This window comes from Diospyros lotus, chromosome 10, assembly GCF_014633365.1.
Source record: "Diospyros lotus cultivar Yz01 chromosome 10, ASM1463336v1, whole genome shotgun sequence".
Classification (NCBI taxonomy): Eukaryota; Viridiplantae; Streptophyta; class Magnoliopsida; order Ericales; family Ebenaceae; genus Diospyros; species Diospyros lotus.
This window is the reverse complement of record NC_068347.1, coordinates 35,979,609-36,003,880: the sequence shown is the minus strand read 5'-3', so window position 1 is coordinate 36,003,880 and position 24,272 is coordinate 35,979,609. Positions and strand designations below refer to the sequence as shown.

At 40.5% G+C, this 24,272-nt stretch overlaps 1 protein-coding gene across 22 annotated transcripts in view; it reads left to right on the top strand.

Moving 5' to 3' along the window:
• Positions 1 to 24,272, top strand: part of LOC127811650 (histone-lysine N-methyltransferase ASHH3) — a 58,244-nt gene that overhangs the window by 30,001 nt on the left and 3,971 nt on the right. For 17 of the 22 annotated variants that reach the window (XR_008025766.1, XR_008025765.1, XR_008025764.1 and 14 more), the window contains 9 exons: positions 5,462 to 5,591; positions 5,862 to 5,973; positions 15,852 to 15,993; positions 16,832 to 16,910; positions 17,028 to 17,199; positions 17,274 to 17,354; positions 17,538 to 17,715; positions 19,216 to 19,243; positions 19,415 to 19,502. Coding sequence is in view for 14 of the 22 variants with exons in the window: in XM_052351685.1 (XP_052207645.1) it covers positions 5,462 to 5,591; positions 5,862 to 5,973; positions 15,852 to 15,993; positions 16,832 to 16,910; positions 17,028 to 17,199; positions 17,274 to 17,354; positions 17,538 to 17,715; positions 19,216 to 19,243; positions 19,415 to 19,502 (1,010 nt within the window). In the remaining 8 variants the exon portion in view is untranslated. The remainder of the gene's footprint in view (positions 1 to 5,461; positions 5,592 to 5,861; positions 5,974 to 15,851; positions 15,994 to 16,831; positions 16,911 to 17,027; positions 17,200 to 17,273; positions 17,355 to 17,537; positions 17,716 to 19,215; positions 19,244 to 19,414; positions 19,503 to 24,272) is intronic. The other 5 variants (XM_052351693.1, XM_052351694.1, XM_052351698.1 and 2 more) reach the window with 2 other exon arrangements.

Below are 24,272 nucleotides of genomic sequence, written 5' to 3'. Positions count from 1 at the left end.
CTTACTTTTCTTTTCTTTTGCCTTTCTGTGTCTTTTCCTCAGTGTATAAAAACGCGTTAGGCGCTAGTTGGGCGCCAGGCTGGGGCCTAGCGCCTAGGGCGCCTAGGCGGCGACTAGGAAAAATGATTTTTTTTTTTCTAAAAACCTTTTGATGTAATTTGATATTATTTTCAAGTAAATCAAAGTTGAAAAGACAAGTGAAATAATGGAATTAAGACTCAGAAAATAAACTATTATATTAGTTATAAGTTCAAGAAGGTAAAAGTAGCAATAATACAACATAAACCATATCCGAAGAATCTAAGTCTAACTATCTAATTGGTCTTCTTCCTCCTTCTTCTTCTTATTTTTCCTCTTATTCTTTGCCTCGGCAATAGAATTCTTACATTTGGCTTGATCAGTTGGAGAAGATTTTGGACATGCAGAAACATTTCCAGAAATGTGGCCAATGTGTTCTTTTACTCTGTAAACACCTCCAGACATAATTTTACCACACAACTTACATTTAATTTTATCCATACTTTTCGGATCAATTAACATTCCATACTCCCATCCAACATCATTTGACTTCCTTTTAAGAATTGAGGAGGCCTTGGACGATGCTCCCGTACTTCCAGTCCGATCCGAATCATTCATTTCACTTCTTGACTCCTGTTTTTCCCTGAGTATTGAATAATTTCAATAATATACATTAAAATTTAATTAAAACTCATCTAATGAAATGAAATCAGCTGCTGCTTGAAGCAGCAAGCTGACGCAAGCTTGCTGTGCTGCTTGAAGCAGCAAGCTTGCGTATTGCTTGCTTGCTGCTTCAACGAGCAGCAAGCAAGCAACAACTTGTTGCTCGTTGAAGCAGCAAGCAAGCAATATGCAAGCGAGCCACGAGCAGCTTTGCGTTGCTGCTTGCTGCTGAGTTGCTGCAGAAAGGCAAGCTTGCGTTGGTGGAGGAAGATGGATGGTTGGATACATACCGCAGCAAGACGCGAACGGCGACGAGAGAGAACGACCAACAGGCAACAGATGAGGTCGGCAGCAACGAGAGAGCAAGACCAAGAGAAGAGATCAATGGCGGTGGCGAACAACCAAGAGGAGATTGAAGGCGAGAGAGAGAGAGAGAAGAGCCGCGATAAACACAACCAGAGAGAGAAAGGGAAAGGGGATCGGGAAATAGAGAAAGGGAGGGGGAAAAAAGGTTGGCCCAAGACGCGCACGACCTAGGTGGCCCAGGTCGTGCGCGACCTAGGTGGTTAGGCGCCGCCTGGTCCGCCTAGGCGGCGCCGCGGACCGATTAGTCGGCCATGGCGCATAGGGCTACCGAGTAGCCCTAAATCGCTGCGGCCGGTTGCCGCTCAGCGCCTAGGCGGCCGCCTATGCCAAATTTTTGAACACTGCTTTTCCTCCAAAAACAGTAGTACCATGATTTGCTGCCGCACCTGTTCCAGCCATCCACCCATTCCTTGTTGCTCCTAAAATTAATTCCAGTTAACCTGTCACGCCTTCCACCATAACCTCTTCAACCATAGAGAGTAAGTCAAACTGCTTTGCAGGCCAAAACTTGGTTCGATGCTACCGCTTTCCAATGGAAATAAGAACTATCAAAGCAACAAAAGTCTCATTTCCTTCCACAAAGAATTTCCCCACCATCTTCCCAACATCTTCTCTCTTTAGTAGAGGTGTCTTCAATTGGGGTATCTTTAACTTCCTGATTGCTGGTGTACACTAAAAACCCACTTCTAGCAGATTTTTTTGCCAGTGGAACCTTGATAGCTTCTTTAACAATTACCATAACTTCCTTGGCAGTCTGAATTGTCTGATCCCATTCAGGTTTTTCCTCATTCTTTGTAGCTACCGTCCTTATCCTTAGGTCTTTATCAGTCTCATACTTTTCATCAGCTGTAAGGACGCTATCACCATCGCCATCCTTCACTTCCAGTGCTCATACATCAACCTCCAGTAGATATGAACAGTGATCCCCACCGATAGCCTTGTCCAATCTCTCTTTCTTGCTGAATTCTTTAGTTACAATTGGCCGGTCCAACTCCAATTTTTCCTCCAATTCATGCTTGGCATGATTTGCAGTCTTAGAAGCTCCCATAATCAGTTGGCTGCCCTTAATATAACTGTTAGGCTGCAGCTCCTGCTTCCTAAAAATGGCTTCCAAGGCGAGTTCCTGCAGCCTTGCTCTCTCGACCGCCTCTTTCACAGTTGCCGGCATCATCATCTTGACCATTAACCTTAGTTTGTCTTTCAAACCGCTAACAAATCTTGATACAAAATAGCGCTCCGTCACCTAATCTCCCATTCCCTAGACATTGGAGTATGATTGGAACTGTGGGAAGATGAACATCTTACCTAAATTTCCGGTTTCAAGGCCGGTAGTTCCTCTGCCTCTTGCAAGCCATAGGTCATAGGAAGGGTGCCCTAGCTAGGCAGAATTGGATCAGCTACTGCTCGGGGAGGAAAATTCAGTGATAGCCGTCATTGAGGTAGCGAAGATAGCATGTTGAACATGCTGTTGATTCGTTGGACATGTTGTTCCATCATCTCCCTATGCCTCTCCAAGTCACTCTACACTCTTTCTCGAGAGGCAACTAGATCCCAACACATGCTTGCTTTGTTGGCCGCAATTTCCTCTCGGCTATGGGTCATTGCCTCCTACATTGCCTTAGATTCCTTAACTTCATAATTCCGCCTCTTAAAATGATCAACTGTCTCAGAAAATCGATCTTCCATAGGGCGTTGTTCTGTGCAATCTTCCTTAATCTCTGATGCAGGAGCAACCTTCAAAGTTTAGTTGTTGTTGAACAACCTCCAATAATCGCATGATCCGAAATGCAACCTTGACAATCACTTGACTCCCTGAGTCTCCTTCAAAATCAGATCGGAATCGCTGTAGATCAGCAATCGCTCGCCCCTGTAATAGCTTCCAAAGACCACAAGCTGCTTTTGGAAAATATCGATTCCTTCTTACCACTTTCGATCGCAGCTTCCTACTTGCCTCAACCTCAATTCAGCCATAGTTAATCTCCAGGTTGCCCAATCGAGTTTGCCTAACCGTTTGGTGTTAGGACAAATCAATGCGGCAGCCACAACATCAACCTAAAGCTGGATTTCTCTTTTTGGATCCTGCGTTGCTTGGCCTTGCTGTCTTCTGATCACAAATAGTAGCACATCACGCAGACTGGTCTGTTACTTAACTTGACATAATCAAAATCACCTTTCGATCAAGTGAGCAGTAGCCAAAAGTTGATCGCAACAGCCAATAATGACTTCCCCTCCAATTGGAATCGGTGTCTTTGTCTCTCAATTCAATTAATCCGACCAATCTTAGGCAATAAATTGGAGCAGCTCACTAAGCGATGACTCTAGACTTTAGAAACACGATCAAAATCCAAGCAATTTCCAGTTCACACCATTCGAGAATCTGAAGGAAACTTCTCGAGGCACATGAAATTAACGAACGACAAATTCGAACCTGACAACGAGGCTTTTACTTATATCATAGAGTTTTCGTTGGATCAATAAGAGGCTTCCAAATCGATTGCTAGCTTCCTTTGGTAAATCAGATTCAATAATCACCCCAACCCATGCCCAATCACCGTCCAATTGGCTCCATAATTTCCCAGAGTTTGCTGCTGCTTGAATCTCCTTCCGTAACTTGTTTGATTCCACACCCAATCACCGACCAGCTTCTCGTTTTCGGTGCTACTTCCACTGCGCCCTCTGATTTGCTTGAAATTTTAAATCAATGTCCGGTTGGAACTCTTTCAGCTTGCAACGCCTTCTTGATTTTGATTGGAATAAATATACAGAGTACAGTCTTGACTTAGGAACCGTACAACTAATTAGGTAACCTAAAATGGGAAGTTACATCTATACTAATTAGGAAACCTACAGCTAAACAGATAGACTTTTATTCTCTGCTCGAAAATAGGAAACGCATTGACTTACAGAATTTACAGTATAAGGAAACTTAGCAAATAGGGAACAGAATAATTGCCGGCTAACAGGGCTAATTAATTAGTCACTCATAATCTCCACAGCAATTGTTGGTTTGTGCATTATTTCAGGGTTGCTTCTTTATTGTGTAAGTCTGAAAACATTTGTTTTCATCCTCTTATAATGCCTAATCTTTTCTATCCCAACCCCTTTCACAGGTAGCATGCACAAGTTTTCCAACTTGCCCTGTAATACATGAAGTATGCAAATGAGATAATTGCCTTCATGATCAATGTGAAAAATGCTATCTTATTTATTGATAACAGAACAACTTGGAAAATTGAGAGTAAAAGATGCTAGTAAGCAGAGGAGAAAGATTAGTGTCTTCACACTGATATGAAATACACATACTCGATATCAACATGCTGAGATTGCAGTTGTCAAGGAGTTGGATGTGAATATGTGGTGATTGGTCAAAAGAGGGGAGCAAAAAATATTGTGTTACCTTTCTAGAAGTCCCAAGCTACTTCTAACCAAGTTGACACTTTTGAATTTTCAGGGCTTCCAAAAATAAGAAACCTGCTTGAGAAAAAGTTTCTTGAGAACAATTTAATCAGTTACATGCGAAGGAAATAAGGATATCCTCTAACTAATACCTTTCCCCATTTGCTATCTCTCATTATTATCCTCAGTTTTTTAGTTCTTAGAACTTCTCTTTGATGTTATATGATTTTAAAATCTATTTAATTTGGCGCATAATCACATTCCTGCTTCTGAACTATGTAGTGTTCTGAAATCCATGCAACATAATTTATAAGACATATTTATCATGATAAAATATCTTATGGTCAATTATGATTTCGAAAGCATGTGCCTAATATATATGTGTGTGTGTGTGTGTGTGCGCCTGTGTGTGTTACTAAGCTAGAAATCTCACTTGACTAATCAATTGAGAAGAATTTTGGTTAGGTACTGCCATGTTTTGAGTCCTCATGTTTACAACTCCATTCGAAGTATGAGGTCTAATATAATTTTGTTAGGTTGTGGATGTAATAACTTTTTTTTTTTTTTAATTATCTGATATCATTTTCCTTTTTCGATCTGACATCATTCTAGTCTCATAATAGTGCAGTCACTCACATTGCTGAGGGCCACTTGTGGAAGATAAAATGATCTGATTTTGCATTCTAAATGCTTGCTTACCACCACTGGACACTGAATCAGGCTATACTGCACTTACCAAAAAGGATGAGAGAAGAAAAAAGGAATTTTCTTTTGAACTGTTACAGGAACCAACTGCTTGCTTTAAAACAATTCATCATTGAATGATAGATCTAGCAAGTTGTTAATTTTTTTTATTTGTTTACTCCTGTAATTCCTTTGTTATAATTCTGTTTGTTTGGCTACATAATAGCACAGAATATCTTTTTTTATGCTTTATAATCATATTTTTTTGTAATTGTTTTTACTTCTCTCCCTCTCTCTCTCTCTCATTTATTTTTTCATTTTCTTCTCAAATTAGAAGGGTGAACGCAGTGGCATCAGGAATGTATTCAACGAGTTGCTGAAAGAGATTGGAAATCCGGTTGAGTTTGAACTTCCAGAATGGTTTAATAAGTGGAAACCTATGCCCTACACCTTCATAAAGCGCAGTATCCATCTATCAAGAGTTTCACTGTTTTATTACTATTTTATTTAGTCCAGTTCTCCCTGCTTCTCCTCACACTTCTGTTTCATCAACTTCCACGCCCCCCCCCCCCCCCCCCAAAAAAAAAAAAAAAAAAAAAACCACCCCCAACATAACATTTTATCTACGTTCCTTTTGCACCTTCTTCTTTAAATGGTTGTTGATGTGTGGTCTTGTAAACATCTCTCTCATTCTCTCCCTAGCTCCATGTTTTTTTTTGGTTAACTGGTTTTAGACATCTATCTCACTAAGAAGATTAGGAGGCGTCTGGAGGATGATGGAATATTCTGTTCCTGCAGCTCATTGAGTGGAACTGCTGGTGTGTGTGGCAGGGATTGCCATTGTGGGTAAGGGCTTTTATCAATCATGGTTGCTTTATGTAGTTTGCAAACTCTCTCTCTGTCTCTCTCTAATGATAAACTTGTTCTGTGATTCATGATGGTTAGGCTGCAGGCAGGATGTATTTGTTATTTGTCAGGGCCTTGCATCCTGACAGTGGAATCTCTCCTTGCGAGAGAGGAGAGAGAAGTCGAAGAGAGAGAAATAGAATATGATTCTGTTATGAAATTCGTTGATGCCTTTCTCATTCAATCGGGAGGCTTTTATAATTCCTCCTTAATGCCAATCTTTTGGGCTGTTACAATTCTAACAGAACTAACAATTAGCAGTTACAGCTAACAGCTTTTAACCGTCTACTAACAGCCTCTAACCACTAACTGTTACCAACTCTACTCATCAAAAGACCAAATTACCCTTGATTTATCATAGGGTCCTAACAATTACCCCCTGTTGAGAACTTTCTTGTCCTTAAGAAAGGGAAAGAAGCCTGGCTGCTTGCAAAAACTGCTGTAGTAAATCAGGGAGATATTCGCACGTGTTATTGTCGAGATGGAGATGGGTCCACTGAACCAGCACCTGTGTAAGAGGGGCCCCCTGCTTGTAGAACACCAGCTTATCCAATATCAAGGCCGATTCAGCTGGAGGTGGAGCTTCTGAAATAAGATTCGGCAAAGTAGGAGAAATCGATTGTGTGTCAACCGACTTCTTGAGCAAGGATACGTGGAATACCAGATGGATGTGGGACGAAGCCTGAAACTGCAGTTTATAAGCAACAGTCCCAAACTTTAACACGATGGGAAATGGCCCAAAAAACTGTCAAATTATGAATCTGACAAGGGTCGTTTCCTCACAATTCAGTAAGGCTTGCGTGGGAAACCCGCGTATTAGGAAGAGAAAGAAGAGTAAGGGGAGAGAATTTGAGAGAAGAGAGTGAGAGAGAAAGAGAGCGCGAGAGAGAATTGAGAGGGAAACAATGAATCAATTATCTTTTCAAAGTTGCTTTCTCTGGACGCGAAGGCTGGTTATATATTACCCATACCTTGGCGCCACTATTTGGTTACATTTGAAATAGGCCCATGTGCTGTAACGGCCAGCCTACTCCATATTACTCTAATACCCTATATTCTTCCCTTATTTACATACTGATACCGTGACAATCCCCCCTGCTAGAAACATTACTTGTCCTCAAGTAATTCATAGGAGACCAATGACCTTAGGAAACTGTTGCAGTAGGTTGGGAAGATATTCCCATGTGTTGTTTTCTGGGTGCAAATTGGACCAGCGAACCAACACCTCGGTGATAGGGCCTGGTGTCTGTAGATGATTCTTCTGTCGACTATGGCTACGGGTTTCGCTTCATGGCGTGCGGGTTGTATAGCAGTAGGTAATGTAGAACTGACAGGATGACTGCCTGAAGAAGGTTTGAGGAGTGACACGTGAAACACAGGGTGTATGTGAGACCCTTCTGGTAGTTGTAATTTGTACGCCACCTGCCTGATTTTGCCAATCACTTCAAAAGGGCCATAAAATTTGGGACTTAGCTTCGAAACTGCCTTAGGCGCCAGAGTCTTCAACTGGGCATGTCGCAGGTTGAGATACACCTTGTCTCCCACAACGAATTCCCGTTCGCTTTGCTTTCGGTCCGCATATTGTTTTATTCGATTTTGGGCAGTGGCTAGCTCTTCTCGTAAGGTCTGTAACAATTGTTGCCGCTGAATTAAGTAATCGTCTACGGTAGCCACTTGGCTGTGGCTGCCTCGCAATGGTAAGAGAGGAGGCTTGTAGCCATATAGGGCTTCAAACGATGTCATCTTCAAGGAGGAGTGTGAAGTGGTGTTGTACCACCATTGGGCGAGGGAAAGCCATTTGTGCCACCCTGTAGAATGCATTAAACTTACACATCTGAGGTAAGTCTCCAGACATTGATTGGTCCGTTCCGTCTGACCATCCGTCTCCGGGTGGTATGAGGATGACATGTGCAGCTGGGTACCGAGAGACTTCGTCAGTTCTTTCCAGAGGAGGCTGGTGAAGATTTTGTCTCTGTCCGAGACAATTACTTGAGGTAGCCCATGCAGTTTGCCGACCTGATCCAAGAAAACTCGTGCCACCTCTTGGGCGGTGAAGGGATGGGCCAAACCCAAGAAGTGGGCATATTTTGTCATACGATCCACCACGACCAACACATAGTCCTTACCTTCGGATTTCGGCAAGCCTTCGACAAAGTCCATGTTGATGTGGGTCCATGCTTGAGCGGGAATGGGAAGTGGCTGTAGCAATCCGGGAGGGTGTATGTTCTCATGCTTGCATCTGTTGCAAGTGTCACAGCCTTTGACATACTCCATCACATCTTTCCGTAATCCTGGCCAGAAGAAGAGCTGTTTAACTTTGCTGTAGGTGTTCTGGATTCCCGAATGACCCCCCACAGGGGAGTCATGCAATGTTTCTAGGATTTTGTGACGTAGAGCTTGGTCCTCCCCAATTATTATTCTATCTTTGTACCGTAATAACCCATTTTTCAACACATAACCTGGCTTGCTGTCTGGTGTCAGAATTAGCTGTTCCAACAACTCTTTGATCCATTCCCCTTTGTTGTAACTGAACGCCACCTCTCGTAGCTAATCAGGGGTGGTCGCGGTGATGGCTGCAGATGCTCCTTCTTCCATACAACGAGACAGAGCATCAGCTGCTTTGTTCTCCTGGCCCTTCCGATACTGCATGCTATAATCCAGGCCCATTAGCTTCGACATGCCCTTCCGCTGGAGGTGTGTATACAATTTCTGCTGTAGTAAAAACTTAAGGCTCTCATGATCAGTTTTGATAACAAACGAGCCTCCTTCAAGGTAATGTCGCCATTTCTCTACCTCGATGAGAACAGCCAGGAGCTCTTTATCATAGACACTTAAGCCCAAATGTTTGGGCGCTAGTGCTTGACTGATAAAAGCCAACGGCCTCCCTCATTGCACCAACACTGCCCCCACCCCTCCATCACTAGCATCGGTCTCCAATATGAAAGGCTGATTGAAATCGGGCAAACTGAGTGTGGGTACCGTACTCATGGCAGTTTTCAATCGCCTGAAAGCTTCCTCTGTCCTCTCATTCCAGCGAAACCCCTCTTTTTTAAGCAGCTCCATTAACGGTTTACTTATGATGCCATAATCCTTGACGAACCTTCGGTAGTACCCTGTGAGGCCCAAGAACCCGCGTAAGGCTTTCACGTTAACCGGTCTGGGCCAAGCTGTCATGGCTGCCACCTTTTGTGGGTCGGTGCTAACTCCCTCTCCTGAAATAATATGGCCAAGATACTTCACTTGGGTTTGTGCAAATGCACACTTCGATTTCTTAACATACAACTTATTGAATCGGAGGATTTGTAGAGTAGTCCGTAAGTGCTCCAGGTGTTTGTTAAAGGAAGGGCTGTAAACCAAAATATCATCAAAAAATACCAAGATAAATTGGCGGAGGTAGGGTTCGAATATTTGGTTCATAAGGGATTGAAATGTGGCTGGGGCATTGGTTAAACCAAAGGGCATAACCAAGAATTCATAGTGGCCTTGATGGGTTCGAAAGGCTGTTTTGTGGATATCTTTGGAATGCATTCGGATTTGGTGATACCCCGACCTTAGGTCAAGCTTAGAGAAGATGTTGGCGCCCTGCAATTCATCTAATAGGTCTTCAATGATGGGTATAGAGAATTTGTTTTTTATGGTTTGTGAATTGAGTTGGCGGTAATCAATACAAAATCGCCAACTCCCATCTTTCTTCTTTACTAACAACAAGGGTGAGGCATAGGGACTGGTACTAGGCTGTATAACAGAAGTGTGTAGCATGTCTTTAATCATGCGCTCAATTTTTGCTTTCTGTTTTGGGGGGTATCTATATGAACGGATGTTGATGGCTTCAGTATTGGGTTTGAGGTTAATGGTATGATCTATTGGTCTTAGGGGTGGTAGCGACTTTGGTTCCTCAAACAAATCCACAAATTCATCTAAGAGTAAATTAAGAGAATCGGATTGAGTTACCTCCCAAGGAGTGGGCGTCGCCTTAACTAAGTTCAGCCCGTAGTGCTCGTCATCATCTGTATTTCCCCTCATGTCCATACTCTGTACTGAGAATAACTGAGCTACTTGTGTCCACTTACTTTTGAATAACTTTTGCAACCTTCTTCCTGAAATCATCTTATATGCTCCAGTCTCTATGCTGCCAGTCAGGGTCATTCTCTTTCCCCCTTTCTCAAATGTGACCTCCATCTTGTTAAAGTCAAAACAAATGGGGCTCACTTCTCTCATCCAGTCTACACCTAATACCATATCACATCTGCCTAGCTTAAGCAAGCGGAGGTTAGCTTCAAAGTCTTCCCCCTGCATCTGCCAACAAAACCCTACGCAAGCTGATTTACACAAAACCTTTCGACCGTTAGCTACAGTCACCGACAAGGGTTGAGTTCCCGAGAGTCTGCATTTCAGTGTCCTTGCTATCCCCTCATCCAAGAAGCTGTGTGTGCTTCCACTATCAATTAGGATCATCAGGCAGATATCTCTTGCTTTGCCTTCCACTTTGATAATCTTGTTAATCACAACTCCCCTTAGTGCATGTAGGGAGATCTCGACCTTCTCCTCGTCCCCAACTTCTTCCACAATGTTGCTATCCTCCTCTTCCATTCCTCCTCCGTCTTCTTCCCCTTCTAGCAACAATAATTGTCTTCTACATTGATGGCCAGGTGTGTACTTGTCTCCACACCTGAAGCACAAGCCGGCTAACCTCCTCTGCTCTACCAACTGTCCTTGAGGCGGCTGGGTAGGCGCTGGTAGAGCTGCCAATCCTCTCCTGCCAGTTCCCACATGTCCCCCATTCCTTCCCCATCCCTTGTTATTGGATGGTAAGGGCGTGGTCTGCCATACTCTAGCCACATTCTTCTGTTTTTTTACCAGAGCCTCCACTGTTAACTCCAGCCACTTAGCACATTCAACTGCTTGTTGGACCGTCTTGGGCTGGAACATCTTAACTGTGGGACGAACTTCTTCGTTCAAGCCGCTAATGAAACTTGATACAAAATAGCCTTCTGTCAACGTGGGATTTGATAGTAACATGAGAGCCTTCATCTCCTCAAACCTTTGTTGGTAAGCCTGTACCGAACCTCCCTGTTTCAGTTTATTAAACTCTTCTACCACATCCAACATTTCTTTCTCCCCAAATCGCTCACAAAGTCTTGCCACAAATTCGTCCCACGAGCACTCTTCCTTCACCTCGATCCACCCTTGATACCATGCATCCCCTTCGTCATTGAGATACGGAGCCGCTAGCGTCACCTTCTAAGCGTCAGCCACATTGTGCAGGCTAAATACCCTGCCACAATGTCTCGCCCACCACCATGGGTTCTGGCTATCAAAGAGAGGTATCTCCATCTTAGGCATAGGGAAGCCGATCTGGTGTGATCCGATTCCGTAGCCTGGCCTTCTAACTCCCACATTCTCCTCTCTGCCTGGAGGCTTGATCTCTAATTTTGCCGATCCTTCCGATCGGGAATTTCCCCCGTGGTCATGCAAAATCGGCTCCGATCTATCCCTTGGAGGAAACTTAGGTGAAAGTCGCACCTAAGTTTAGCGAGTGAGCATCAAAACAAATTGTTGCATCTGATCTCTGAGGGCCTGACCCTGCTCCCTCATCTAATCCTCCAACCTCGCCGCTTGCGTCCTGCTTTCCTCTCGCCAAACTTGCACCACTCCGTCAATTCTTCGATCTACAGAATTCTCCAGTGCCTCCATCCGGTTCTGCATCTCTCCCATAGTTGTCGACACCTGATGAAGCTGCGATTCCATCTGTTTCATCCGAGTACCGTCCGCCATCTCTGACACCAATTGATCACCCAAGATGATGCTCTGATACCAAATTGTCAGATTATGAATCTGACAAGGGTCGTTTCCTCGCAATTCAGTAAGGCTTGCGTGGGAAACCCGCGTATTAGGAAGAGAAAGAAGAGTAAGGGGAGAGAATTTGAGAGAAGAGAGTGAAAGAGAGGGAGAGCGTGAGAGAGAATTGAGAGGGAAACAATGAATCAATTATCTTTTCAAAATTGCTTTCTCTGGACACGAAGGCTGGTTATATATTACCCATACCTTGGCGCCACTATTTGGTTTCATTTGAAATAGGCCCATGTGCTGTAACGGCCAGCCTACTCCATATTACTCTAATACCCTATATTCTTCCCTTATTTACATACTGATCTCGTGACAAAAACTTGGGGTTGAGCTTGGATACTTGACTGTGAGTAAGAGCTTGCTAGTAGGAGTGTGTTAGCTTCAGGTAAACCAGATCTCTCACTGAAAATTCCTGTTCACTAGGCCGCGTTAGCAAATTGCTTCATCCTGTGCTGGGTTGTAGCCAACTCCCTACGCAACACTTCTTGTTGCTACTGTAAGTGGTCATCAGCAGTAGCCACCGAGGAAGACGGCAGTGTGGCCGACAAGTGGGGAGGCTTATAGCCAAATAAGGCTTGAAAAAGAGACATTCAAATAGAACTATGGTAGCATGAATTGTACTACCATTGCGCAAGGGACAACCACTTAGGCTGGGTAACGTACAAGCAACGTAGATAGGCCACTTGTGCCCTAGAACCTAGTTCAGTCCATGAAGCTCTCTTAGACCCTAATTGGATTAAGGCTATGGAGGAGGAATTTTCTGTCTTCCAGCATAATCATACATGGGATCTGATTCCATTTTCATTTGATATGAACCTAATTGGTTGCAAGTGGGTGTTTTGGGTTAAGTATAAATCTGATGGATCAATTCTTAAGCACAAGTTCCAATTGGTAGCTAAGGGATTTCTTCAAAACTCTGGGATTGACTATGCTGAGACCTTCCACCTTGTTATCAAGGCTCCTACCATTAGGGTCTGTTTGAGTGGCCATCTTTTCCATGGAAAATGACCATTTTCCACTCAAATTTCAGCTTTTGAGGTATTTGATTGACCAAATTTTTCATGAAAAATATTTTTCAATTTGTGGTCATGTGATGCTCTTTTCCCACTTTTATTGGAATTGGTTTTCTCATGGGGGGGCGGGTTGGTTTAGAATCAATTTTCCATAGAAATGGAAAAACCCACGCTGGCCTTCCCCTTCCACCACTGCCCATCAACGGAGAAGAGAAGGATCAGCCCTGGCGACAACGACCATTGGTGAGTGATAGCGACTTATAGGGGCGCCCATCGGCAAGCAGAACATAGGTGATAGCGAAGGCGTGGGCATGGATGGCCACGACGGTGGCAATGGTGGTAGCAGCGGCCACTGATGGCTGTTGTGGCTAGGCGGTGACGACGGTTGTCGTTGAACTTGCTGGGCTGGGTGTATGTATATTTGATTTATTTTTTGAATATTTTGTTTATGTATATTTGATTTATTTTTTGAATATGCGTATATTTGATTATTTTATATAGTTGATTATTGATTTGTGTATTTGATTATTAATTATCTACATGCGTGTATGTGATGATTTTCATGGAAAATAATGACAATCAAACATCAAAAGTTGGAAAAGTATAACAATTTCTAGATAAAAAATTAAATCAATCAAACACCTTCAATTAACATTTTTCCTGAAATTTAATTCTAAACAATTTAATTGCCTAGAAATTTTTTTCGTGCAAATTCTATGCTTGCAATCAAATGCACCCTTAGAGTTTTATTCTCCTTGGCTGTAACGTTTGGATGGGACATTCAACAAGCGGATGTTAACAATGCATTTTTTAATAGAGACCTTATGGAAGATGTATATATGTCTCAGCCTAAGGGTTTTGTTAATTCTAAGTTTCCCTCTTATGTGTGTAAGTTGGAAAAGTCACTTTATGGTCTTAAACAATTTCCAAGAGCTTGGTACACGAAATTGTGGTCAGCCTTGCAAAGTTGGTGTTTTACAAGGGCTGTTTCTGATGCATCTCTATTCATTAAAAGGACTGCTAAAGCTGTAATCTTTATTTTGGTGTATGTTGATGACATCCTTGTCACAGGTTCTAATCCTGTTGCCCTTCAAGCTTGTATTCAGGATTTGAACACTCATTTTGCCCTCAAAACCTTAGGTTCTGTCAACTATTTCCTAGGTTTTGAAGCCTATAGAGATGCTAGTGGTGTATATCTTACTCAATCCAAGTATACATTGGATCTGTTGAAAAAGGCTGCAATGCAGGATGGTAAACCCTGTGATACACCTATGAACTTGGGAGTTTCATTGACTGATGAAGGAGATTCATTTTATGATCCATCACTCTATAGAACTATTATTGGTTCTCTCCAATACTTGACCTATACTCAACCAAATATTGCCTTTGTGGTAAACAAATTAAGCCAGTTTTTATCCTCTCCAAAATTGCAGCATTGGTTAGCTTGCAAATGTTTACTTCGGTATCTCAAGGGAACCATTGGTTTGGGGTTGATGTTTGCTCCTATGTCTAGTGATTTGTCCGTAACAGTATACACTAATGCAGACCATGCTGACTACAAAGTTAGCAGGCAGTCCACCAGCAGGTTGTGTGTTTTTCTTGGACCGAATCTGTTAGTTTGGAGTTCAAGGAAGCAATCAGTGGTTGCTAGATCTGTGGGTGAGGCTGAGTATTGCACATCAATCTCAAGTGCATGTTTTCAGAATTGGGATATCCATTAGTTCATGTTCCAATTTTGTGGTGTGATAACCTAGCAGCAAAGAGCATAGCTGAAAATTCAGTTTTTCATTCTCGCACTAAGCACATTGAGATTGATGTGCATTTTGTTCGGGGGAAGGTGGAGAATGGAGAGGTTGAAATTCGATATGTACCTACTCAGCATCAAGTGGCTGATATTTTTACCAAGGGTTTGTCAAGGGACAGGCTGTCATTTTTATGTAATAAACTTGGGCTTCGCTCGTCACCTATGCATTCACAGTCCACTGCAGTTTCAGATATGTCAAGGAGGCTCAGATGTTCTACTTCTGACAGGAAGTCTAATCTGAGGGGGAATGTAGAAGAAATTAATATTGAATAGCTTGGTGTATTGCTGTTATGCTTTGTATTATTGTTGTGATAGTTGCTGTATTTGGTTGAGGCTAATTAGTCAAGTTGTAAGTAGGTTATTGTCATTCTGTTGTAGAGGATGGCTGGTTATAAATATACTAGCTATGCCTTATTTTCAGTTGGTTAATTCATTCTGGTTGAGGCATTATTCATGACTTTGCTTCTCGTTTTCTTGCTTTCTCTTTCTCTCTTATTTTCTTGTTCTTTCTGTTCTTACAGACAGTACACCCCTTGTATTTTTGGCCTTTGGCTCAGACACCCCATGCTTTATTTTTTGCCAAATTAGTTCTGGTACTTTACCTACATTGCCAAGACACCCTCTCTGCTAGTAACGACGTTAATTAAATTTTAATTAAGATAATATTAAATAAAATCTCTATATAGTTAAAAAAAGTAAAAAAATAAACAAAGGGTGGGTGGATCACCGAAGCCAACCAAATGGGTTCCAGCTCCAGACCCCATCTATTCGGCTCCACCAATGGCTGGAACCTTCACTGGAGGTGGGTTCTGGATGGGTTTAGCTTCTTCTTCTTCTTCTACCGCCTCTGTTTTTGCCTCTTTCTCTCTCTTCATCACTGGGTTCTTGAGCAGCTGAACCCATCATATGGGTTCTAAAGCGGGAGCCCATCTGTTGGGCTTCGGCAATATTCAGAACCCCCTTCCTGGGGTTTCGGCATTGACCCAACCTTTTTTTATATTTTTAGTTGTTCTTTTTTTATTAAATGGAGATTATATATTAGCACAAAATATGTTGTTAATTTTGAAAGGATGTGAACAATGATATCAATTATGTGCCAATTGAGATAAAGTGTTGCTTGAACTATAAAGTTTGACCACTATTTTCTGTTTCAGGATGCTATTTTTTTCACGTGGTTTATTCCTGTCTTTCTCCAGAATGCTACTATCAACCTGCTCCTCGGGCTGTAAATGTGGGGGTTCATGTCTCAATAAAGCATTCCAGCATAGGCTTCCCAAAAAGATGAAGCTAGTTAAGGTATAACTTCTACTTAAATATTTTGTTAAATACATGGCATGTGTGTCAGCACAAAATGGTAATAATCTCACCTTTGTGGGGGTGGGGGCTGAATTGGAATATTTAGAATTTCCTGTTACATTGAGTAACATCTCTTGTTTAAAAATGATTCTAGAACAATTGTCACTATAATCTTGAAAATACAGAATCTAGAAACGAAATAATCCCTGTTTTATATGTCTTCGAAGTGTCCAGAAGGGGAACTCAAAACTTGTCCCCTTTAAAAATAGTAAAAATTTGTTGGACACTTCAGGTGTGCATCTCCAACATGTCGGCAACACCAGCCTGCCAGGCCCCTATGTGTGTGTGCTTTATTGGGTGACAAGGTTTGTTTGGAGATTTCATTTTTGGGGAAACTTTCCCGGGGCAAGGCATCACCATAGCACCTGTTAGCAGTAGGTGAAGACTTTGTTTGGGAGCTTTGATTGAGACAGTTTGATAACATGTACAATTCAACAGAGTGAGAAAAGATAAATGCTCTACTTGGGCAATTATTTCTTTTGTTTATACTATGTTCTGTCATTTTTATATGAGAGTATTCCCAAGTTAGTATCCTGTTTTACAATTTTGCTAGATTTTTATGGACTCTTAGTATCTTGCTAAGAAGCTGTGTTAGCTCTCCTTAATTGTGAATATGATGTATTCATGTTTTGTAGATCTTTTCCTATTTATTTCTCTGTAATGAGAGACTCCATCGTCATCGATCCGCTTCATTTTAGACTAATGTCTCTAAACTTGTTAAGAATTTTATGTGGCGGTCTGAACATTTTCTGTCTCAAATGTCTTGCATTTGTTGTAGACGGAGAAATGTGGATCAGGGATTGTGGCAGATGAAGATATTAAGCAAGGAGAGTTCGTAATAGAATATGTTGGAGAAGGTGGCATTCATTCTCTCTTTATCAGCAGTCTGTTTCCTTTCTATCTGAAATTATTAATTTTTAGTTTGTAGATTCCCTCATCAGGAGTTTTGTAACGGATTATTTCCTTAAATGCAGTTATCGATGACAAAACATGCGAGGAAAGGCTTTGGAAAATGAAACACCGTGGAGAAACAAATTTTTATTTGTGTGAAATTAATCGTGATATGGTGATTGATGCCACATACAAAGGAAACAAGTCAAGATATATTAATCATAGCTGTTGTCCAAACACTGAGATGCAAAAATGGTTCTCTGCTCATTCTTACTGCAAATTCAAATCTATAGTGGTTGTAATTCTACTCACTCAAGATTCTATGTTAGGATAATTGATGGCGAGACAAGGATTGGCATTTTTGCAACTCGGGACATAAAAAAGGGGGAGCATCTGACTTATGATTATCAGTATGTGCTGATATTCTCTCTTCATTTATTCATCAGATGATGTGTCTTGCTTATTCTGTAAGGTAGCTTATTATCAGGTTTATGCATATGCCAAGGGTAACCATGCCTGAATGGCTTAGTAACGAGTCAATTACAACAACCATATATCTGTATTTGCTGGAGCTAACCTATTTAATTTCGCAGGTTTGTTCAATTTGGTGCAGATCAAGATTGCTACTGTGGTGCAGTAGGCTGCAGGCGAAAGCTAGGTGTTAAGCCAAGTAAGCCTAAGATTCCTTCATCAGATGCTGCATTGAAAATTGTTGCATGTCAGGTGGCTGTCTCGTCTCCCAAAGTGAAAGCAATTCTTTTTGGGAAAGATGTAAGTATTGATGTTTGATTTATACTGTTGAGTATGACTGTCAAATATGATGGCATCTTCCACTTTGTGCGACATTTCCTGCATTCATGAGAACATTGTATTTTGTGATGTAAATTCTGTGCTAGTGCATTTATGAAAATATTGCTTCAAGGTTTTGACCTAGTAATTCTTTGCAGTTTGCGCATGTCAAAATTTATGCAATTGAAATGTTATTTCTTTGTGTTTTTTTTTCTTTTTTTGTTATAACATCTTGTTTTTAGAGTGAACCCATTTGCTTTTGTTGGCTTCTGTAGGCATTAATAAAAAGCAGCTCTTTATTTTTTTTTTAACTCGCATTCTCGCTCAAAAGTTACTTGTAATGTGGATCATCTGGTTGACAGACCAGGGAAGCAACATGCTATTAAACATGGTTTGAGATGTATTTTGTCAGAAATTGTCCTATGTACTTCTAAATGTGAGCATCATTTTCTTTCAACAATTTGACTCCCCCCCTCCTCTCACACACGCACACGCTCATGCACATGCACACTAATCATGTCAAAATGCATTTTTGATAACATATTCCCCCTTTTCCTTTGGATATTTTCTTCTCAAAATTGATAGCTATGTCTCAATTATACAATATATTTTGTGGGAAAGGAAAACAATGAGATGATAAGTATCAAAAAACAATTATCATAGTTTTGAATAGCTAAGCTTCTTGTTCCATCTTTTAGAATGCACAAATGAAATGTAAATCGTGTTTCATTTTATTTTTGATAAATCCTTGGATGTATTGTTTCCCTGTTCTCTCTTCCCCTCTTTGATCTCTTCTCTTCTAGGAGGGTATTTTGTTCTGTTGGTTTCAATTTGAGAATAACTCACTATTGTTGGTTGGTTTAATTGATATGACACATCTACAAATACAATAGAGATGTCTTACAGTACTTGAGATGATGCCATGTATATTATTTTATGTTCTTGATTACCTTGGCACTTTCCCCTTGGGGATACTTGAGGAATCACTTGGACATTCTAGTCTAATGGGGATTTCTGCATTAAGTTGTTGTGGTGGATATAGGGGGGACTATATGAGTTTAGATGTGTTGGCGTTTGGTTTCTTACTGCCGGTCAAAAGCCAAGAAGGGATACCTTACTTCATTTTATGAGTTAGATGTTCCGGAGATTTTTTACTCCTGCTCGGTTAATTTTCAGGAGTTATTTTATTAGATAAGATGAAAAAAAAGGATATGTGGCCACCATAAGGCCTGATGGCAAAAGTTAAATTATTTATGCCTGTATTGAATTTCTGTAATTAGAGTTTGAAGCTTTCTTGTGTTTTCTTTTGCTGCATAGACTAGTTCTTGAGGTTTGGCTATTTTATATTCTTGCACTAGTATAGCTGAGAACTTGATGTTTCCAAGGCATTGGTGTAGAGATATTATAAAGTTGAAAACATATAGAGCTGTAAGCATATAGAGATATTATAGGGGCTAATATGTGGCTTATTGTTTGTAAAAGGTTTATCGCAATGGAGTTCTGCATATAGGTAACTTAACTCTCTCACGATAATGATTATTTTGTTCTTGATGTTTGATTATATTGTAGTTTGTATTTAAGTTAGACATAAATGAATTTTTTTCTTTCTTCCCACACCCCCTCCCCCCCCCCCCCCAAAAAAAAAAAAAAAAAAAACACACGGACACACACACAAAAACAGGAAGTTCGAGATGTTATCCGACAAAGAGGAGAGGACCACGAAATTGCATTGGTGAAGTTATTAGAATTGTGCGCCCTGTGGATAAGAGGTACAACTAAATGCGTATACTATTTTCAAGTGTGTTGTTATTTATCTGAATATCACTTTTTTGACTGAATGCCAAAAGAAGGCCCCTGAGTTCCTTGACTTCTGTCAGAATCTATTCTCCAGTTGTAGTTAGTGGATCTCTAGACATCTTAATCCCTCTCCCCTTCTCATTCTTAAGGTTTTCAAGAACTACATTAAAGGAACGATATGGGAGGTCCTTGTGCATTTTCTGTCTTTTGATCTTTTAATGTGTGAATGACTGGATGATTTTGTTTTGTACACTAGTGGTGTCTTAACTGTTTAATTATTTTCTTATTCTTTTATTCTTTGGTAGCTTTAAGGATACCATCTGTGGGAATCTGTATGTATAAAATTGGATACTGACTAAGATTCTACTTGCCTAAAAGGTTATGTATTTACATACGCACATTTTTTATTCTTTGATTCATTCTTGTATAGGAATTTGATGGACACCAGTTAGCTCCTTTATGAATTCTTATGCCTTTACTTCAACTTTCTTTGCTTTATTTTGTTTATTTCCTTTTCTTGAGATTGTTAAACTGGCATCTCCCAGTGCACAAGTCTTCCCTCTTTGACAGGGTCTAGGGATGTTCAATTTTATACGCAGCCTTACCTTTATTTTATGAAGAGGTTGTTTTCACAACTCAAACCTGTGACCTTTCAATCACAAAGGAGCAACTTTATTGTTGCTATGAAGATAAGGAATCTCATAGGTAAAACAGAATGAAACTTCTTGCAGCCTGAACCATCTAAACGAAAATTGAAGCATTATAATGATTCTGAATAGAGAGCATCAAACAAATAACTGCCAAGACACAAACAAAATGCACCAGAACATTTCTTAACTTACCCTAATGTGGTAGCAACGTCACTCATCATCTTTTTTCCCTTGCCAACCAAAAAAAAATAAAAAAATCCACAGCACTTCAGTCCTTAGGATTGTGAAACCCGAGTCAACTAAAGCCCAATGCTTGACCGATGAATTTGCCCTCATTCGTGGACCTAGACATGCAACCATCATCTATAGAAAAATAAGAGATTCATATATCTCCCAAGGTGACTATAGTCTCATGAATTAGTTGAGTTTGATCCTATCTAGTCAACAACTAATTTTACATTGCACCAATCCCTTTACTAACAGCTCATCAATTTGCCATTGCAATTTTTCATGCTCTTTTGGAATCATGCAATAAGCTGTCTTGTTTGAAAGAATAGAGCCTAGGATTAAGTTAATCTTGTGCTAAATATCTCTCGTAGGTGGAGGACTAGGTGGCATTTGGTATTTCTTCTAGAACAGCATCAACAAACTCCTTCAAGAAAAGTGTCAGGACCGTAGGGTGTGTGGAAGCATCTAATGTTTTACAATAATAGAGTTGTTCTTGCTACTATTGTTTTGTTTGAGTAGCAGTTTGTTGATTAATTGTTTAAGTTGCTACTATTAGATAAGTTGGTGTGAGGCGGTGCCTCTTTGTTGTGCTGTGAGCTACATATATAAGCAGCTCACAGGCTCTCTTGTAAGTTAAGTTCATTTTTCATTTCAGTAAAATCAGTTTACAAGTTGTTCTCTCTCTCTCTTTCTTGAGTTTTTGTTCTCTGTCTTCTTGTGCCCTAGGGCTTCCATTAGATGGTATCAAAGCCAATTGCTTGGTCCAAATGGTCTCTAATCATGTGCTCAGTTCCTCCTCCTCGATCCTCCTCATCCTTGTCAACTGCTTTGTAATCTGATTTCTCAGTGGTGGCAAAGGCCTTCAACTTCATTCTTACAAAACTCGATTCCAGCAATTATATCTTCTTTAAGTCTCAGATCCTCGTGACAATTCAAGTCTTTGATCTTGTTTCCTTTCACAACAAGACGTCTCCTCCAGCGAAGTTTCTGTCCAATCCATAAGGAGGAGAAGTCGTGGTCAATCCTAAATATCTAAGCTGGATCCGATCTTATCAACTCTTAATGGGATAGCTCTTCTTCACCATTGACAAAGAGGTGTTAGCGCAGATGATTTGCTGTGAATCATCTGCTGAGGTATGGCTCTCTTTGGAAAATTTGTATTCACGTCAAACTATAGCCAAATCATTTCAATTGAAGTAGCAACTAAGGTCAATTAAGAAGGATGCACTTTCTGTAAATGGCTACATCCTAAAGATTAAGACAATAGGCCATGCTTTTGCAGCGAGTGCCTAGTCAAGGGTTTGGTAGACCCAATGACGGATATCAATTTGATTCCAGAGCTTATATGGCCTCCTTTAGTGATTCTAATGGAGCCTACATGAGTGAGACAATAGTTTTCCCAAACCCTTAACTCCTGATAATTTTGCTGCTCAATCTTTTCTTTTAGATCCATCTTGGTTTGTCAATTCTGGGGCAACCAACCACATTACTTCAAAACTAAACAACCTGTCCTTGCATACTCCTTATAATGGTGGGGATAAAGTGGCCATAGGCAATGGTAAGAAACTGCCTATTACTCATATAGGTACTGGTTATTTACAAGCACAGCTTAAACCTAATTCAGTTCTTTCATTACCTTATGTTCTTCATGTTCCAAGTATAAAGAAAAATTTACTTAGTGTTTCCCAACTTACTCGTGATCACAATGTTGTGGTTGAGTTTCATTCGAATGTTTGTTTGATTAGCAAGGCTTCTGGGCTAGTGCTATTTCGGGGACACCTTAAGGATGTGCTTTATCATCTGGTTCAACATCTTGTCCTGCTGTTAGCAACACCTTTGCCCAATCCCTAGAGACTTCATCCGTCAATTCTGCTTTTCCTTCTTTTAATACATATAATAGACAAAATTCATGTAATAGTGTGGAAAAGCAACAACTTTTATTGTTTTTAATCACTTATTAGACGAGAAGAAGCTATCCTATCCTTTTGTAGAGTAGAGGATTATATAACACTGGAAAGAATACAACAAAATAAAGGAAAGAATCATGAATATACATTTTAAGAAATATCCTAAACTAGAATAGGAAACCTTTGACTATATACATTTAGGAAACTTCCAAAAACGGATTAGGAAACTACCTAAAGAAGACTGTTGACAACTGTCGCCAATCACCTTGGAGATCACGCCACCACATGCACAACACGTCAAACCGTGTAGCCAAAATAGGAAGCTGGAAGCTGTGGCTACACAGCTACATAGATTCCATAAATTCCATCACTCCCCTTCAAGTTGGTGAACGGATATCAACCATTCTTAACTTGCATACCAAATCTATACCAAATCTTCAATTCGCTTAGTAGGTAGCCCCTTTGTCAAAAGATCAGCTAGTTGTTGTTTTGAGGGCACATGGAGAATACAAATTAAACCAACTTCAAGCTTCTCTTTAATAAAGTGTCTATCTATTGCCACATGCTTGGTGCGGTCATACTATACAGGATTATGAGCTATACTGACGGTTAACTGATTATCACAACATAATCTCATTGGCCCACTATTAGAAATCCTTAGATCTTCCAAAATGATCTTCAGTCATAACAATTTACATAGACCTAGTGCTAGGGCTCGAAACTCAGCCTCGACACTAGATCTTGCTACTACTCCCTGCTTCTTACTTCTCCATGAACCACGATACTAGATTAACCCCCAAGAAACACACAATAGCCAATGGTAAAGCATCCATCAACCAAAAACCCTCCATAATCTGCGTCAGTATATCCAATAACATCCAATTCGGACCCAGATTTAAATAAGATCCCTTTACCTGGAGTAGTCTTTAAATAGCACAGAATTCGTCTCACAGCTTGCATATGGTCTTTCGTTGGACAATGCATGAACTGACTAACCAAACTTACTGCAAAAATGATATCTGACCTTGTGTAAGATAAGTAAATTAATCTTCCAACCAATCTTTGGTATCTCCCTTTATCCACCGGTTTGCCTTTGTCACATAACTTTACATTGAATTCCACTGGAGTACCTACACCTTTGCCACCCAGCAAGCCTGTCTTATACAATAAATCAAGAATATATTTTCTTTGGGATAAGAAAATACCTACTTTAGAATAGGTCACCTCTATACCCAAAAAATACTTCAAGATTACAAGATCCTTGATCTCACAGGCCTTGGATAGATTGTCTTTAAGGTGTGCTTGCTCCTCACAATCATTCTCGGTGATGATAATGTTATCCACAGAGACCAAAAGTGTTGTTACCCTTCTCCCACCAGAATGCTTAAAGAAAAGAGTGTGATCACCCTTACTTTAAAGATAGCCCATATGCTTCATAGATTTAGAAAAACGATCAAACCAAGCCGGGGGGAACTATTTAAGCCCATAAAAAGCCTTCATTAGTTTCCGTACCTGACCTGAAAATCCTTTATCAAAATCGGAAGGGGGTTCCATGAACACCTCTTCCTCCAAATCTCCATGCAAGAAGGCATTCTTCATATCAAATTGTTGCAACCTCCAGCCATAATGTGCTGCTAGTGTTAATAGGATATACACAGTTGACATTTTGGCCACGGGAGCAAACGTTTCTAGGTAATCAATACTGAAACAAGCCAGAAATAATCTAAAGGCTTAATTAAGTTCTATGAAATCAGTGGGAAAATATATACAAGTTATTCCTAAATGTTTTCCTATAATTTAGGAGAAGATTAGGATTATCAAACTCCTAGAAAATAGATAATCTATCTCTAAAACTTAGGAGATAAATTTAAATTCTACAACAAACTTTACAGCTTAAAATTACAAACTTTTAAATATCAACATTATTAGATTCTTCTTGTGAGTAGCATCCATTGAC